General features: G+C 44.5%; 2 protein-coding genes and 5 non-coding genes across 8 annotated transcripts; 1 reads left to right on the top strand and 6 right to left on the bottom strand.

The window, feature by feature from the left end:
• Positions 1 to 50: 50 nt before the first annotated feature.
• Positions 51 to 6,747, top strand: LOC115636080 (surfeit locus protein 1). 2 transcript variants are annotated; one of them, XM_030535771.1, is made up of 9 exons: positions 51 to 200; positions 1,485 to 1,566; positions 2,029 to 2,156; positions 2,430 to 2,512; positions 3,528 to 3,719; positions 4,091 to 4,163; positions 4,582 to 4,744; positions 5,521 to 5,602; positions 5,960 to 6,744. In XM_030535771.1, the coding sequence occupies exons 1-9, from the start codon at positions 150 to 152 to the stop codon at positions 6,024 to 6,026; spliced, it is 921 nt and encodes a 306-aa protein (XP_030391631.1). In that variant the 5' UTR covers positions 51 to 149; the 3' UTR covers positions 6,027 to 6,744. The 2 variants fall into 2 exon arrangements, with proteins under 2 accessions (XP_030391631.1, XP_030391632.1); XM_030535772.1 differs by lacking the exons at positions 51 to 200; positions 1,485 to 1,566; positions 2,029 to 2,156; positions 2,430 to 2,512 and adding an exon at positions 2,564 to 2,665 and having other exon boundaries at positions 5,960 to 6,747.
• A 2,099-nt stretch (positions 6,748 to 8,846) lies between these two features.
• Positions 8,847 to 14,795, bottom strand: RPL7A (ribosomal protein L7a). Its single transcript, XM_030535777.1, has 8 exons — positions 14,667 to 14,795; positions 13,563 to 13,683; positions 12,736 to 12,885; positions 11,408 to 11,548; positions 10,954 to 11,033; positions 10,260 to 10,390; positions 9,600 to 9,669; positions 8,847 to 9,011 (listed from the first exon to the last, which is right to left on the bottom strand). Exons 1-8 carry the CDS (start codon positions 14,667 to 14,669, stop codon positions 8,907 to 8,909), a joined length of 801 nt encoding a protein of 266 aa, XP_030391637.1. The 5' UTR covers positions 14,670 to 14,795; the 3' UTR covers positions 8,847 to 8,906.
• On the bottom strand, positions 9,742 to 9,816 carry LOC115636265. Its single transcript, XR_003996864.1, has one exon. It is a non-coding gene; the product is annotated as a small nucleolar RNA SNORD36 (small nucleolar RNA).
• LOC115636280 lies at positions 10,488 to 10,566 on the bottom strand. The gene has a single exon (XR_003996875.1). It is a non-coding gene; the product is annotated as a small nucleolar RNA SNORD36 (small nucleolar RNA).
• LOC115636281 lies at positions 11,215 to 11,290 on the bottom strand. The gene has a single exon (XR_003996876.1). It is a non-coding gene; the product is annotated as a small nucleolar RNA SNORD36 (small nucleolar RNA).
• LOC115636268 lies at positions 11,628 to 11,700 on the bottom strand. The gene has a single exon (XR_003996866.1). It is a non-coding gene; the product is annotated as a small nucleolar RNA SNORD24 (small nucleolar RNA).
• Positions 12,953 to 13,027, bottom strand: LOC115636266. The gene has a single exon (XR_003996865.1). It is a non-coding gene; the product is annotated as a small nucleolar RNA SNORD24 (small nucleolar RNA).
• Positions 14,796 to 16,615: the final 1,820 nt, after the last annotated feature.

Below are 16,615 nucleotides of genomic sequence, written 5' to 3'. Positions count from 1 at the left end.
GGGAAGCCCGGAACCATAGAGAGCAGCGGACGGACGGACGGACACCTCGACTTCCGGTGGGATCCGGAAGAGGAAGCGGTAGAGGCGGGGAGCAGAGTGGGGGAGGGGTACCTAGCTGCTGCTCGCTGGGGGTCTCCCCGGCTGCCGCTATGGCCGGCTGCAGCCGGTTGCTGCTGCCGCTGCGCGAGGCCAGTCACCAGGTAAGAGCCCGGGGCCCATCGCTGCGGCAGGGTCCCGGGTTGCCCCGCGTGCCCGGTAAGACTCAGGCTCGGCCGATCTCTGCTGTCAGGCTGGGCCAGGGGGCTGAGCGCTGAGTCCTGCCGCAACCTGTGGGGAGGAAGGGGGCGCTGGCACCCGGCCAGGCGTCTCCTGGCCCTGGCGCAGGAGTTCGGCGCTGCGCAGTGTCTGCTGACGGGACGGGACCACGGGCTTGGTCTGTGTTGTTAGGTTCGGTGTCTAGTATGTGGGGCCGGGGGAAAGGGGGGTGTTTATTATGAAAGAGACGCGGCTTGTTTCCAGCTGTGGCAGTCCGAACAGAGAGATCTCAAAAACGGAGTGAGGCTTGTTAAAAATATTCCCTTGAAACACAACCGGGGAGGACGGGGGAGCATTCTTCACAAAAGGAAGCGTGTACAGCGACTGCTGTAAATGAATCCCCATCTGTCTGGTCTCTTAGAAATCATTCAGAACTCTAGTCCGTTCCAAAACCTTATACGGATACATTAGGTTATATTATAAGTGTTAATTATTGCATTATTATTAATAGCACTGTGTGCCTCCCAAGTGTTAGTTAATGTTCCAGGCTTCATGTAGCTCAGGCTAGTGCGCTGAGCGCATGCTGGTTGGTCTGCTTGCATCTGCAGTCACTGCACCACTTTCAGAGTTTATTCATTTTTATGAATTGGATGTTGAGCTTGTGAGATGACTGAAGGACATAGATAAATGGGACATCTTGTGTCAGGGATTAAGCCATCCAGTAGTGTCCAGATCTGAATGAAGGTAGTTCTAAAATACTGACCAATAATGACTGACAACTGTCAATCTGTTGTTAACCAACATGATGATGATGGTGGGAGACTAAGTATTTGAGTCTGGCCATGTCTGTTAAATGGTAATATGCCAACTGATTTAATGAAGTTCAAAAGTTATGAGGTACCAGAACTCTGATGGCATTTATATCAAGACGTTCCCAATTGCTGTGTTAAGAAACAGCATCCTAACTTGTTCTATCTGAGTTCTAATACAGAATGATGTGAAGACAAAGAGCAGTCATAATTGAACTATATTCCTACAGTTGAAATTTAATTTTAAATTCTTTATATTGTAATCTAAACTAGAGCGAGTTAGGGATGATAGTTCAGATGAGATCTACAATACCTTTTCCCCAGCAAATAAAATCATCTTATAAGGTCACTATGACAACCATTATCATGGGGACTAATTGCAAAGCAGAACCGTTACAAGATGTCTCTCATTTTGTTTAGATACCAAACTGTTTGGTCAGAAGAAATTTTTTTGGATATCCGCTTATTAAAGCACATTCTGGTCTGGTTCAGCAAAATAAAGGTAAGGAAGAATTTTTTTGGGTCCTACTCCGTTTGTCTTATTCCAGAAGGTGTCATATTTTGAGCAGCCTTGTACCCATGCTCCACTGCAACAATATTTGGTATGAGGAAAGTGGGGGAAAAAAGAAACAGCTTCTGCTCTGGTAGTGAGTAGTTATTTTATGTTAAATGTATTAGAATTCAATGTAATTAAAAGGCTATTGTCATAAACAGAGTTCTTTCACCCACCTCAAGGAATGCTGGGAAGATTAACTAATTATAAAGCTCTCTGAAGATGAAAATCTCCAAGTGTCCTATTAATAGATACATTATATAATGTAAATAAAATAGCTGACTAGCGTTAAGCAAAAGGAATGGTAGCTTTGGAGCATGTTCACCTTCCGTTTCTGATGGTGCAAACCCTGCAGGAATTTAGCTGGGTCCTTACTGCACAAATCCTATTTCTCATTTTAACGTATTCCAGAGATTTGCTTGAGACCCTGCAGACACAGAAGTCCCACAGCTGCTTCTGCTAAATACGAAGAGGATGTCTTCTTCAAGTGGGGCCTTTTACTGATCCCCCTCACCACATTTTGTCTTGGTACATGGCAGGTAAATATCACCATTTCATTCTCTTGAGATATTGAGCATTAGGAAGGAGTGGAAACTGTTCAGGATGGTGCATGGCCTAACTCAAAGACATGGCCCTCTTAAATGACAACAGAGGTTGGCCAACCACCAAATTTGACCCCCACCCTTTTTTTTTTCTGTGTCTCTATTGGTAAATTCCATGCAAGTTTCAGGATGGGAGATTCATTTTCCTTAAACCACACTTCAGTACTTTTTTTTTCCTCCCTAAAATGTAGTGCATTTGTGCATTCCCAGGTTCAGCGTCGGAAGTGGAAGCTAAAATTGATAGCAGATTTGGAGTCAAGAGTTGCATCAGAGCCCATTCCTCTGCCTATAGAGTAAGTGGGAGAGTTGGGATGCTACTGTTTGTTTATGTATCTCCAACTATGTGCTAGGAACTTTAGACGTGATCCTCGCCCCCAGGAGCTTACTAGATGACATACAAATGAAGGGATGCCACAAAAAGCAATGTGGACAAGAAGGGAAGGAAGGTAAATGGAACTAACATGACATTATTTTAAATAGGAATTGGGAGCACGTCCCTGGGAGAGGCATCATGCAGTGCCATAAATATATGCAGTACTTTTAAAGACATGCAAAAAGGCAAGGTCCCTGCGGGATAGAGTTTGCAGTATAGTTCACACAAGTATGATTCACAGGATGACCACTCCGGGGCAGGAAGCTATTGGAAGTATTGCTGGGGATGACATCCACAGACAGTGCTTAAAGGAGAGACAGTGCTTGGGATTTGATCCAAAGCCCACTAAAGTCAATGGAAAGATTCCCATTGATTTCAGAGGGCCTTGGATCATGTCTTCAGTACCTGGCTTCTGCCCAAGCATGGAAACAGTTTCTCAGATGGAGGAAAGCAGTGTGGGAGAAGGGTTCTGTTAGATCATACGGCCATCCAATACTGAGTGTGAAAACATTCCCAATTTGTGCAAGTTTGGGGATTAAAAAGGGAAGGGAAATTTCTCCTGTTGGTTTGGCATTTACGTGCTGTGTTAGCAGGAAGCAGACCCTCCTCCTCTCTGGCTGGTGTTTGACTAGCTGGGTCACAGAAGAGATGTTTGAGTGCAAGTGGCATGGAAGAGAGGCAACTGATTTATGCATCTGTGGATGCACTCAGAATAGTACTGACTGATCTTACTATGAATTGATGTAACCTTTTTTCTTGTGCTTCTAAATTATGAAACCAGCTGTTTATCCCACCTCCACCCCTTCTTTCCACTGTTGCTGATGCCTTCTTTGCTTTACTTGCCACCTTGCAAATTGGTCCATAGGAGATAAATCCTAAATGAAATTATGGAACTAACTGCACCTTTCATCTCAGTGCATCATGTTTCCCTCCAGCCCCATGGAGCTAAAGGAACTGGAGTATAGGTCTGTAAAGACTCGAGGGTATTTCGACCACTCCAAGGAGCTCTATGTTTTGCCACGTTCATTGGTGGATCCTAAACGAGAGGCCAGAGAAGCTGGACAGCTGACATCCAACCCAGAGAGTGGAGCAAATGTCATTACTCCCTTCTACTGCACAGACCTAGGGTATGTTCGAAACTAACTAGAGAATCATGTATATTACTGCTGTGCTACAGCCAGGCAACTGAAACCCTGAAGCATGTGTTGCTTGCTCCTCCTCTCCAAAGGTTGAATTGCAGCAGTTGGATTTCTTGTATAAATCATTCTTTTCCCCTTATAAGAATGTTCCTGATAACCAGTAGGGCCACTGAGCCTTGACTCCTAATTGTTGATTACAGTGAGTTTTAAATACATTTAACAAGCTAAAAAAAGTGGCAACCAAATGCCTGGCTTGCTACTCTCCTTGGTATGTAGTTGAGGAAGGTGATCGGAGTTCTGCTTTTGCTTGTGAAAGGACTTTTCCTTTTCTTCTTCTTCTGTGTTTTATGGAACTATAGGATCACAATTCTAGTCAATCGAGGATTTGTCCCTAAAAAGAAGGTGAAACCAGAGACCAGACTGAAAGGACAGGTAAGAGGAATAGAGTAAAGCCTCACTAGTTAAAATTCTGCTCTGTGACTGTCTGGGAGAAGCTGTTAATACACCAAATAAGACCACTAGATGAGTTTGGCACCATAATAGGTCACGTGACTATGCAATATCTTGAAGTGGAGGGATACATTGTACTTCTCAAAGCAGGTGGGCTTTATCCCCCCATTGGCTTGAATGAATGTAGCGTTCTTTAAAATGAAAAACTGATACTGATCTGCCTACTCCCCTGCTACACCGTACACATCTGTCTTGTCCTGCGGCACCACCAGTTGTCCCCTCTATGGGTCTCGAATGGTCCTGGAGTTTTATAACCCAGATAAATATTGACCAGGGCCCAAGTGAATTTTGAAAAGGAATAAGCTGCAAAGAAATCTGCTGTTTTTTTTCCTTCCTTTAGATCCAAGATGAAATAGACCTTGTTGGGGTGGTGAGGCTGTCAGAAACCCGGAAGCCTTTTGTGCCTGAAAACAACATAGAAAAGAACCGCTGGCATTACCGTGACCTGGAGGCCATGGCGAGGGTGACTGGCGCTGAGCCCATCTTTATCGATGCAGATTTCAGTAAGACACAGAGCTAGATCCCCCTATCTTTTGTCCAATGTACATGGACCTATCCCCTCCTCAGTTTGAGACTGGTCTAGTGTCTCTCTTGCCCTGAAATCTGAGATACCTGTGGGAGGTAGAGGAGTCCTAGTGCAGTAACTGACAGAAATACTTTGCTTATTTTTCTTAGTGTAAAAATATTACTTTGCTAACTGGCTAGAATTTAGAGCACTTCTCTAGAGACCCAATTACTTACCTCAGGCATTTCAAGACAGTAGGCACAGGTATTGCACCTCTATCTTGGTTTCCTGTATTTTGCTAAGTTTACTGGCTTGAATAAGTTTAGCAACAATGCAGAATGACAGCTCAGTATGAAAAGATGCATGAGAATTCTATGTTCTCACCTCCATTCATACAGCAAGGGGCCAAGCCAACACCCATGCAGAGATAAGAGCACCTATTCCATGTGCATGGGCTCAAGAAGGAAAACTGCACCTGTTACAGAATGCTGCTGCTACAGCAAAAATATGCTTTATATTCACCATTGAGCTCCCAGGGAAGAATCACCTCTACAGCTGCAGTAGGTTTTCCAAATAACTCAAGAAACCTGTAGGCATAGTAAGCAATAGGATGGGGAGACTGACCCCCACTGTAGTTCTGATTCTAGAACAGTCATGTGCGATGCAGACTATTAATTTTATATTACCATAGACCAAGATCCCATTGTGCTTGCTGTTGTACAAACACTATTCTTTAAGCATGTTTTAATGTGTGGCACCATATTGTACTTATAGGGAGCACAGTCCCAGGAGGACCCATTGGAGGCCAGACAAGAGTGACCTTGAGGAATGAACATATGCAATACATAATTACCTGGTAATTGCATTTACTATTACTTTAACTTCCAGAGTTTAAATTGGCTGACTTATGCAGTACTGGGAGGGCTGAAAGTGAGGGAGTTAGCATTGACTAGAAAATATCTGGCTTTCCTACTGCTTCACTCTGTGGCCTGTGACAAGTCACTTAAGGAAATGGAGGCACAGAAAGCCTATCTGTAAAATGAGTTCTTTTAAGGCCTAATGCATGGAGATCAGTGGATGGCAGATGCTCCAGTAATCCAAGTGGCAGCTGCAGAGGAGTATAATATTTTAACAGCCAACCCTCCTCCTTTAAAGTCACCTGCTGAAGCTGGTTTGTTCCCTTTCTGACTGGCTCTTCCGTTCCCATTTGCAGGTATGGCTTATGTGCTGCAACATCCTACATGTGGTACAAAAAGTTCATACAAAAAATACCCCTCTGAGAGAAGGCCCCCTGTGGGTCATTCCTCGATGCAACACAGACAAGATCTCAAGCTCTCATCAGACCCACAGAGAAGAAACTGGCCTGGCTGTCAAAGAACCAGAATTCGCAAATTGCAAGTTTCATTTGAGCCTTCATCCCAAGCTGGCTCTGGCCTATCAAGTACTTGTTGTGACTATGCTGCTCTGTAAATCAGTGCAGCTAGTGAACTGCCATAAAACTGCTGATCAGATTCTGTACAAGAAATCTCTTAAGCCAGATGTTCAGGCATCTGGCCACTCACTGAAAATTGGTTGTAGCTACTTGGAAACATTGAGCTTTGGATTCTCAGGCACATTTGAGCTGCAGCTATTAAGACAAACTTTTACTGAACAAGAGAGGGTGATTTTAGATGAGGCTTAAACGTAAACCATGGCTGGGTAGTGCTTAGGCCATCACTGCTTTGCCTGTTTTTGCAGAGGGTGGGGAGGAAATATTTTCAAATTGAGTGCTACTTTCACCTGGTACAGGTGATAATTCAGGAAATGCTTTTATCAATCACAAGGAGGCATAAGGTACAATTTGAGTATGTCTGTCATGATTGTGGAGAGAAACTGTTAGAAATACCTCCTTTAAAGTTCACTCATGATCAATGAATCAGCGCCTCTGGATTGTTTTGTTAAAGAATGCACTTTACAGGGGAAGATTTGCAGGTGAGGAAATAAAGGGCTCTTTGTACATATCTGAATCAAGAACTCACCATGTTTTAACAGGTAGGACAGATTAAACCCTCTGCACTTAAGCTTCCTTAACTTAATGGGGTAGGTGCTATAATAATACCGATAGTTTCGGCAGCCCTAGCATTACCCTGACAGTGTTTAAGCCCCACCGGCGTTGACGAGGGGTTCTTTCACCTCTTACCTTTGGAGCCCACTCTGGTAGATAAGGTCTGAGCATGCCTAAACCTACACAAGGGGTGAGGGGAGGGTGCAACCCTTAACCTTTAGGCCAGTGTCTACAGTATCTGTGCAGGATAGTGCAGTAACCTGACACCCCTCCTTCCCATCCTGTAAATGCAGAGTGAGTCACTTCCTTTGAGAGGTAGGACTTGGTAACACCGGTTTTGTAGTGGCTAGCTTATGAATCCCATTTTGTACCTAGGCTCCCTCTACAATATTCAGAGTGTTAAGTGCTAAACTGTAGGTTGTGAATAGCAGTGGACTAGTTCTGCACCTTAGACACAGGCTTTCCTTTATATTAACTGATAAAAGCCTAGCTACAAAGTGAAGGCAGCATTTATCCAATGACCAGCAAAAATGGCTACCTGTATCTAAGAGCTTGTCCACACAGTGCAGTAATGCATATTAGAGAGAGGATCATGATTTCTAAAGCACACTAACAAACAGTTCCCTAGTGCACTTAATCCTGGCTGAAAGACTACTACACTAAAATGCACAAGTAAAGATTACTCATCCCAGTAGTACATACTATACATTCATTACATGCACAAAGTGCTACTCCTGAGGGCATTCTGTGCCAAAAAAATAGAACTTCACACTGGGCTGGGGAGGATAGGACTTCTCTTCCCCTATATGGCATCTGGGGCTGAAGCAGAGATCCTCCCCTGGATTTCTCCTTCAGCTGGAGGAAGCTCTACAACCCCCTCCTGTCCCCATGGCTCCTCAGCTGCAGGGGCAGGGATCCCTGTATAGGCAACTGTTCCCCCATCCAGACCAATGCAGGGTAGGAGCCACTTGCCCTGGCTTCCCCAGGCCCACCCCTTACCCCACAATGATGTACCTCTCTGGCCACTGCCCTAGGCCCCCCCATAACATACTGCAGGGGAGGGTTATATGACTGTTTTATGGCTTCCCTTTGCTTTCCCATCAAAGGGATTTTTCTTCAGGGAAACAAATCCTGCCCAGGGCAGTGATGCAGCACTCCCCCAGGAGTATAAGAGCCTAAACTCAGAGTTTTGGGCATCTACATAAAACTCAAAAATTGCAAATAGTAAACCCTGGAAAACAGAAATGCCCTCTTGCCCTTTGCTAGAGTAAAGCTTGAGACTGTAAGTAGGGCTTGACTAGGATTTAAAGAGTCATGACTTTGATTAGGCGTGTCAGCTACATAACTCAGAGGCAGTTAAGTGAAAATAGTTTAGCAGAGTCAGCTTGGTACATGCCTAGTCATGGTTATTGTATCAAGCTTAGAAAATTAGAATGAGCTAGATAAACTAGCTTTTAAACCTGAGTCCTGGCCTACAGTCATGTAGCATCATAGCTTGTACAGACATAAGCCATACTTGCATCTTCAGTAGGAATTATGCTGCTTTAGCAATACAGGTCTAGTGAAAACTATTTCAGACAAAGCCACAATAAATGGCCAGGGGAAGGACTCTTACAAAAGCCAGAAGGAAAATCCCTCATTTCACAAGCTGTATACTGACAGAGATGAAGTGCCCCCCACCGCACAGGAGCTGCAGGTTCAGTTCCAAGCTTTGCAGCTGGAGTCCTAAGGCCAGTGCACTGGCATAGGCTCAAGTCCATTTTTAAAGCAAAGAGCAGGCCATACATACACAATGCAGTTAAAGTTCATTTTTCTGGTGAAGTTCTCCAGGTTTTACAGCATATAAGTATTAAGGCAGAAGTTGGCCAGCACACTACAGAAGACTGGCAGCAAAGGGTGAAGTGGTTTTTTTCATTAACTGGGGTTTACACTCCCATCACTAGAGGACGGATGAACACTCAATGGCTATTCAGTTAGTATTAGCATTTACTTCAGACTATGCCAGTGCTTCAATACTAGCTTCTTTCTGAAGCCCATCCCAGAGCAGACACCATGCTGAAACACTGGTTTAGATTTTATTTTTTTTTATGTACAGAAAAATATAAGTCCAGTACACTTAGCCCAGCTTGGTGGCTAGTTCTTTAGCCTTGGCTTTCTCAAGCTTGGCAATGCGAGCCACTGATTTTGGCCCCAACACATTACCACCCCAGTGACGACGGATCTGGAGGAAAAAAGATTTAGAAAAATAGGTTAGGCACCCTTAAGTCCAGCACAAGTGATTAGAACGATTAGTTAACCCTTTATCCCACAGCATAGAACTTAATAGTTCAGTTCCTGCATGAATTTATGGAAGTCAGTCACAAGTCACTGACTTCAGGTTCCAGATGATTTGGCAACTACATCACATCTTCCCCACATGATGGATTTACTAAGCAGACATTGATTTTCACAAAGACTGAGAAAAGAATGGGATCGAAAGACTTCCATTTCAGGGTTTGAGTTCATTGAAAATTTGTACATAATTTATATGGAAGAAACACTAAGCGAAACAGGATATGAACTGGTATTTATCTCAGGGAAGCCCTGGTTCTGCAAGGCAGACTGCAAAGTTCCTATGAAAAGGACCAAAATGTTCTGTATGCAGAGGTTTGTGCCTGTCAGACAGCTTCGGTGTAGTTTATTTCTAGCTACTTGCATCTAAATCTGCTAGTTTTCAGCTTCTGTCCAGTAACGTTTTTTCAATGAATCTGTAAGTGTATGGGCTCAAGACAGATGTTGACAAAAGGGCCAGTGGCACTGAAATTCTTACCTCATCATATCTGTCATTGTAGTTGGTCTTGACAGCCTCAACCAACTTGGCTAGCGCTCCTTTATCCTCACTGTGATGAGATGCTAGTGTTAGTTCCTTTGGAACACCAACAGAAATAATAGCAGCATTTTCTGAGGAACCTTTTGTCTCAGGGTTAAAAAGCTCTTAATGCCACATGATTTTTCAGGTGAAGAAATTCTATACACATCATTGGCAAAAGGTCCACCTCTACTATTAAAACTACCATTTAGCATTGCCTCTCCATGCAACAGACTGACAATATTTTACAACTATTAACCCTCCTTGACAGAAATTCAGAGCCCAGGCTCCAGCCTGAGCCCAAATGTCTACAATGTAATTCTAAAACCCCAGAGTCCAAGCCTGAATCAACTGTCCTGGACCACCACGGCCATAGGTCTATTTGCTGTGTACACATATCCAGAGTTACGCCTGTATTAGCAGTGGTTTTTATCAGGTCCTATATACTGTTCATTTTGTTTTTTTAAGTCTGTAGGTACTTAATCTTCCAAAGGAAAAAAATACACAAGATTTCAATTCTAGACTGTCTTCCCCTCCCACTCCCCAGTCTTTAACTACAGGGATTAGTTGTATGCTCTCTGCTTCTGAACTGATCAAATTTAGATTCTTAGAAACACTTACGGGTTAACCTGTGTAAAGGCAACACTGGTGCAGGTCTTTCTGTGGACCAGCCGCCCCAGTCTGGCCTTGCCCTTGATGATACAGTATGGAACTCCCATTTTGCGGCACAAGGCAGGCAGGAAGACCACCAACTAGAAAGAGATTAAGGATGTGTAGAGTCAGAGGCCCAAGAATGAAGACAACCCCTTGGCTTTGCAACATGCAAAGAATGAAGTGTGGACATTGGCAATTGCTCAGGGTTAAAAAGCTCGTATAGTTTACTCTTCATGGTTGAGTTTCAGATGAAGAAATTCATACATCATTGCAATGGCCAAGCTTCACTGTGTAAAAGCCAGGAACTTTAGCACTAGGACTATTCAGTACAATTCAGTTTATTACAGGTTGTACAGAACATGCATACAAAGTAAGAATAGTAACAATTCATCTCAGATTCTTCCAAGGTTAGTTTTACTACTTCATGCTGTTTTCTATAATGAAAAACGTCTAACATGCTATGCCATGTTTGGAGTCTAACTCAGGCAAGGGCAAATTAATGCCAGTTATGGATTTACCCTTTCCTAGCTCAATGCAGCTGGAGATCTGTTACTGAACTACTGATACTGCTCCAGACACCCCTAGAAGTCATTATGATAGAGGGATCTGATCCAGACCATTATTTTAGAACAAAGTACCTAGAAAAGAACAAGCCACTTACCTCAATGGGGTCCACATCATGGGCAATCACTACCAGCTGAGCTTTCTTGTTCTCTACTAGGGTAGTGACAGTGTTGACACCTGTAAAGAAAATCAATAAAATAAGGTCTTTGGTATGGCCGATTTTGAAAAAGCCAATAGAAGACCTTTGGGCATTACATGGCTTACATATAGATCCACAATTCAAGGGACAGTACTGTGTGGCCACCAGCTTCTACTGATAAAGATTTGCAAGTGTGGAATATTATATGGACAATCTGCTATAGCTCAGGGTTAAAAAGCTCATTGTTTGCTCTTCAGTTTGCATTTCAGGTGAAGAAATTCATACATCATTGCAATAGCTTGTCCAAGTCATTGATCAATGTGGAGAAGTAGCCTACTCTTTTCAGTTGTTCAATGAGGCCTTGTCTCTCTAGACACCACAGCAAGTTCACAATATAAATGTAGAAAGTTACCAGCTCTGAGGACAGGTGGTCTCTTAGTAGGAGCATCCCCCTTTCCTGCAGCTTTCTGCTCAGCACGAGCCAGAAGCCTCTGTTTCTTCTCTTGCTTGGTCTCAGGTCTGTATTTGTGAGCCAGTTTTAGAAGCTGGGTAGCTGAAAAATAATCCAGATTCCATTAGTTGCCTTAAAGACAGGTTATTCTCCTCCCCCCACCCCCAAAAAGATACTTTTGTGCATCAGCGATCTTGGTGGTGAGTAGTCATCATTAATACTCAGATACCAAATATTCATCATCATCATCTGCACTATCAGTGTTATCTTATTCTTACACTATGCAGCTCCAGCACCAATTTTAAGCTCTGCTGCTGTGCAAGTACCTTCTTGTTTGCATGTCATGAGTTAGATCTCTTCCTGGCACCCCTACTTCATTCATACCAACATAGATCTCTGCTCACAGTATCAACCAACTCACTCCCTTTCTACAGGATCTATCGTTAAAGTGTGGGGCAACTTATCCCTTGTTAAAAGCAGCAAAGAGTCCTGTGGCACCTTACAGACTAACAGACATATTGGAGCATGAGCTTTCGTGGGTGAATACCCACTTCGTCAGACGCAACGTTATTCACCCACAAAAGCTTATGCTCCAATACGTCTGTTAGTCTATAAGGTACCACAGGACTCTCTGCTGCTTTTACAGATCCAGACTAACATGGCTACCCCTCCGATACTTATCCCTTGTTGTCCCTCTCCTTGTAATAGAGCAGCACATTTTTATATCAGCCACCGAGACAACTAGCTACTCTGTATTACTTAAGCTGAAAATTCTTCTGCAGTCATTGTCCTTTTACAAGCCATTTCCTTGTGCTGGGAGTTGCTGAGCTAGAAAATTGGGGCTGGAGGTCAAAGATGCATCTCTGACTGCTGATCTTGCCACAAGCCTGCATCCCCAATCCAACTCTACAAGAGACTACCCATGTACAGTAATGCAACTGGGTCCCATGCTTTCCATGTACTTTTAAGGTACATACTAAGATCCAAATTCAAAATCAGGGCTCTTGAATCTTTGGGAGAACATGAAGGAGAGTGGGAATGATCTAAGATTTCCCCAGACAGATGATGAACCTTTAGCCTGACAGTGCGCAAGTGTGTTCAGATAGCTCTTGAATGGAACTACAAATTCCTCCTCCCCCACTGATCAGTTATAGAACCTGCACAAAAAACTCTTTCAAATTGAACTCACTAAACATGTCAGTTTTTACATGTTAAGTCAATAGTTTGTTTTCTCAGCCCCTCATTATAGGCAACTAGAGCCAAGAAAGGTTTTTTGGATCTGATCTTACCTGTTTGGCGGTCCAAAGCCTGGGCGAACTGGTTAATTGCAGGGGGCACCTTCAAACGTTTGTAAAGAATGGATCTCTGGCGCTGGAGTCTGATGTAGCGGGGCCATTTCACAAAACGTGTTAGATCACGCTTGGGCTGTATATCCTGTCCTGAAACACAGACCACAGTTCAGATGCTCCAAAGCCATGTGAGCACAATATGGAGCACAGACAGGAGTGCATCAGCGATCTTGGTGGATATATATGTCAGCACTATCACTCAGATAGCAAATATTCTTTTGCATCATCTGCACACAGTAAGAAAAGCTGCTGTTCAACTAATTTAGCAAACAATATGCAAGGGAGGGAAAGAGGTCTGGTGTCTATTATAACCAGAATTTGAGAATGTTTTCTACTATCATACTCAGTCCCTGCTCTCCGTCCGCACCACTCCTAAACCCAAAATTTCTGTCCACAGCCATTACACCACAATTAGATACTCATCTTATTTCAGACAGCCATAATATATCCCTATCACACGATTAAATTTGTGAATTGTTTAGCAATGCTTTACTACCAAAACATGAGATATATCTAAATTACATTTTCATTTAGCATGGTGTGTCCGTGCAGCCAATAAGCCTAAACAGAGTTGTGAACTTCACTATCAGTTGCAGGGACAGAGGAAGCCCACACTACAACTTTAATCATATGTTACAAAAATGTTGGTTATGCCTGAGACAAAAACTTATTCATGTGCCAAAACAAATACCATTACCTATTCAGAGCATTCTCTCTTGAACAGCAGCTGAAACAGCCCAAAGCACCCCAAATGCTCATTTGCTCACCAATGCCAAAGTTCTTGGGCCTCTTCTCAAAGAGAGGATTTACGACCTTCTTGGCCTCCTGCTTCTTGACTACAGCAGGGGCAGGTGCCACCTTTTTGCCCTTAGCCTTCTTTCCCTTTGGCTGCAAATGAAAGAAATGCTCAGTTCCCTCCATTCAAACAATGCCTGCTCGGAGAGGCTCATCTTTGTTAAGGTGGAGCATATTAGTGGGCAGGTTTAGACCCTGCCCTTGCAGGGGTAGCATGATGCCTCAACTCTCATCTTGATTTTTAAGGCTTTTCTAAAGAGCCTCTTGTAAGAGATTTTGCTTGTGCAGACCAATGAACCATTTTTATCTCATTCAAATGCCCTAAGTCATAGAGAAACTCCGCCCAGTGCAGAGCAATGCCTCCTCCAAATGGCGCTGTAGCCACTTTGCGATGGGAGCAAGAGCCCCCTCTCCCCCCAACAGCAGACACGAACTGGCTCCTCACAGCCTCCCGCAGTACTGAAAACAGAAGTGAGTGTCTGCTCTGCGAGGAGACTATCCAACAGGCAGACCCAGGGGGCTGGTCTGGACGCGGGTCCCAGTCTCCTGGGTCTGCCGCATTCGAGCCGTTTCACACCAGATGTGAAGGCCCATCGCTAATTGGGGGGCGGCTTTAGCCTCAGCCCGAGGGGGAGAAGAGACTCGGCCAGGGCCGGGAGAGGAAACAGACCACGTTTCAGCCCATCAAGCCCCAGTGCGCCCCCGGGGCTGCAGTCTCGGCTGCAGGTACGAGCCCTCCCCCAGCACGGCGCTAGAGGCACCAGCCTGCCCTTGTCCCCAGGGCCGCCAGCCCGTCTCTGGGAAGGGCCCGCGGCCGGGAGAACAGGGGCCCGCTACCCCCGAGACGCGGCTCCTCACGGGCTAACCTCAGCCCGGCGGGGCCCTGCTGCAGCCGGCGCCGCTCAGGTGGAGGCCTAGGCCGGCCCCGAGTCCGAAAGACAGCCCGGCCTGGTCCCTCCGGGGGCCGCGCGTCTGCCCCGGCCGGGAGCGCCCGGCTACGGCCCCGGTTAAGGGGCGGATGGCGGCGGATTCAACCTCCCCCGCACCCGGGCCCAGCAGCAGCAGCCACCACTCACCATCTTGGCTGGAGGTGGAAAAAGAGAGAGCGGGGCATGCTGGGTAATATATGTATGGAGCTGGAAATCCCGCGAGAGCGAGGCAACCCTCGATACAGGCGAGAAGCAACGAGTTGGAGAGGATTTAAAGGGGCCGTGGTCTATTTTCTCTTAAAGGGGAAGCTGCCAATATTTCCCTCCCCTGATCCTTAGCCTAGGGGGTGGTGAAGCTGAAAAGAACAAAGGACGGAGCTTGTGGACGCAGAGACTGGACCTGGGAGATGTTTTTGTGGTGATCCCTTTAATATCTGGCTCCTAATACTGGTGCTCCTAATGTGCCTGCAACACACCAATGCACTCACACATCAAATTGCTCCCAGGAGCATGTAGATGATTGTGTCCTTTGGCACAAACCTGCTCTGAGCAAGGCTAAAGACCATGCCGCTCTCTCATGAGCACAGTGCCAATGTGGGCAGTGGTAGGAATTTTTTTAATCTCTAGAAATGACACTTTGAGTTAAAGCAGCAAAGAGTCCTGTGGCACCTTATAGACTAACAGATGTATTGGAGCATGAGCTTTCGCAGGTGAATACCCACCCACTTCATTGGATGCATGCATCCGACAAAGTGGGTGTTCACCGGCGAAAGCTCATGCTCCAATACATCTGTTAGTCTATAAGGTAGCGGTGCCACATGACTCTTTGCTGCTTTTACAGATCCAGACTAACATGGCTACCTCTCTGATACTTTGAGTTAAAGGGATACTATCAGATCAAATTTTTATTCCTTGAGTAAGCAATCTAGATTCAATGCCTCATACATGAGCAGCTCAAACTATAATTGAGAGGAAGCAAGGGAGGACTGTTGGTTACTTTTAAAATGATGTATTGTGCCCAGATGCCATGGTGATGGACACCTTAGAAATGCAAATGAGCTTTTGTACTGACTTTTGTCCACTTCTAATTTGATGGGTTTGCAAGTTTTATTTTTTTTACATGTCCCCAGAAGCTGCAATGGAGGACACTGGAATAATCAAAAGATCAGACGTTAAAGAACATTTTCTTATATTAAAACTTTTTTAAATAGTCCCATTAAACACTTGGGAGATATTATGAGACCTAGACCCTTTAATTATTATCCTCCATCCCCTATTTAAAATCAATGAAAATTGGCTGATGAATTCATGATCTCCCCTCCCTTGTCATCCTCTGATTAGAGCCCAATATGGTGTCCTCCTGGGAACATCCCTGCCACATGCCCACTCTCACTCTTGGAACAAAACAAGAGACTGGCCCCCGAGAATCCATCCCAGATTTTTTTAAGTGAGTCCCATGTACAGTGGGATTGGTATCTGGCAGTTTAATGAATACAGTGTAGATGTCTATCAAGCACAGACAGCAATCAAGCGCATAGTTATTTATGTTACTATCAAATCATAGGCACTCAGTTTAAGGAGCTCCCAGTAACTGGAAACCACACCTCATTTCTCAGGGCATGCTGTGTTTGCAGCATATGCAGGGAAGCCTGAAACAATATTGTACCTATACCCAATACGCTCAGGGAGCAATAGGGGGATCTACACATGGACGATCTCCAGATTGTTTAGGGGGCAGCAGGAATGTAGTCCATGGGGCTAGCCTGCTAGAGTGTTTTTCTTTATTGGTTTGATTGATTATATTATTTTATGGTTTTGTACTAATTTCAGTAAACATTACTTCATTATATTTGGCTGTAATGCAAAGAACCTACAGGTCTGTACCCTGTATGATTAGCTAGAGCAAGTTAGCAGAAGTATCTGTAAACTCTGGCATAGATAAATAGCCTACCAGTTACCCTTTAACTTTGGGGAACTGAATGTGTTTACCAGAATTCTGGAACATGCCAGTAACCTCCAGGTATGCTTCAAGAACATGAAAGTAACAGCTCAGGCCAAAGGTAACACGATTTATTACAATATTCTCAAAACTGTGA

This window comes from Gopherus evgoodei, chromosome 16, assembly GCF_007399415.2.
Source record: "Gopherus evgoodei ecotype Sinaloan lineage chromosome 16, rGopEvg1_v1.p, whole genome shotgun sequence".
NCBI classification, from domain to species: domain Eukaryota; kingdom Metazoa; phylum Chordata; order Testudines; family Testudinidae; genus Gopherus; species Gopherus evgoodei.
This window is presented reverse-complemented; position numbering and strand designations above follow the sequence as displayed.

Coding starts and splice junctions, on each gene's coding strand:
- LOC115636080 (XM_030535771.1), top strand. CDS start 150: ATGGCCGGCTGCAGCCGGTTGCTGCTGCCGCTGCGCGAGGCCAGTCAC. Junction 201..1,484: donor TGCGCGAGGCCAGTCACCAG/GTAAGAGCCCGG, acceptor CATTTTGTTTAG/ATACCAAACTGTTTGGTCAG. Junction 2,157..2,429: donor TTTGTCTTGGTACATGGCAG/GTAAATATCACC, acceptor GTGCATTCCCAG/GTTCAGCGTCGGAAGTGGAA.
- RPL7A (XM_030535777.1), bottom strand. Junction 11,549..12,735: donor GGCTTTGGACCGCCAAACAG/GTAAGATCAGAT, acceptor ATTATTTTTCAG/CTACCCAGCTTCTAAAACTG. Junction 9,012..9,599: donor ACAATGACAGATATGATGAG/GTAAGAATTTCA, acceptor TTTTTCCTCCAG/ATCCGTCGTCACTGGGGTGG.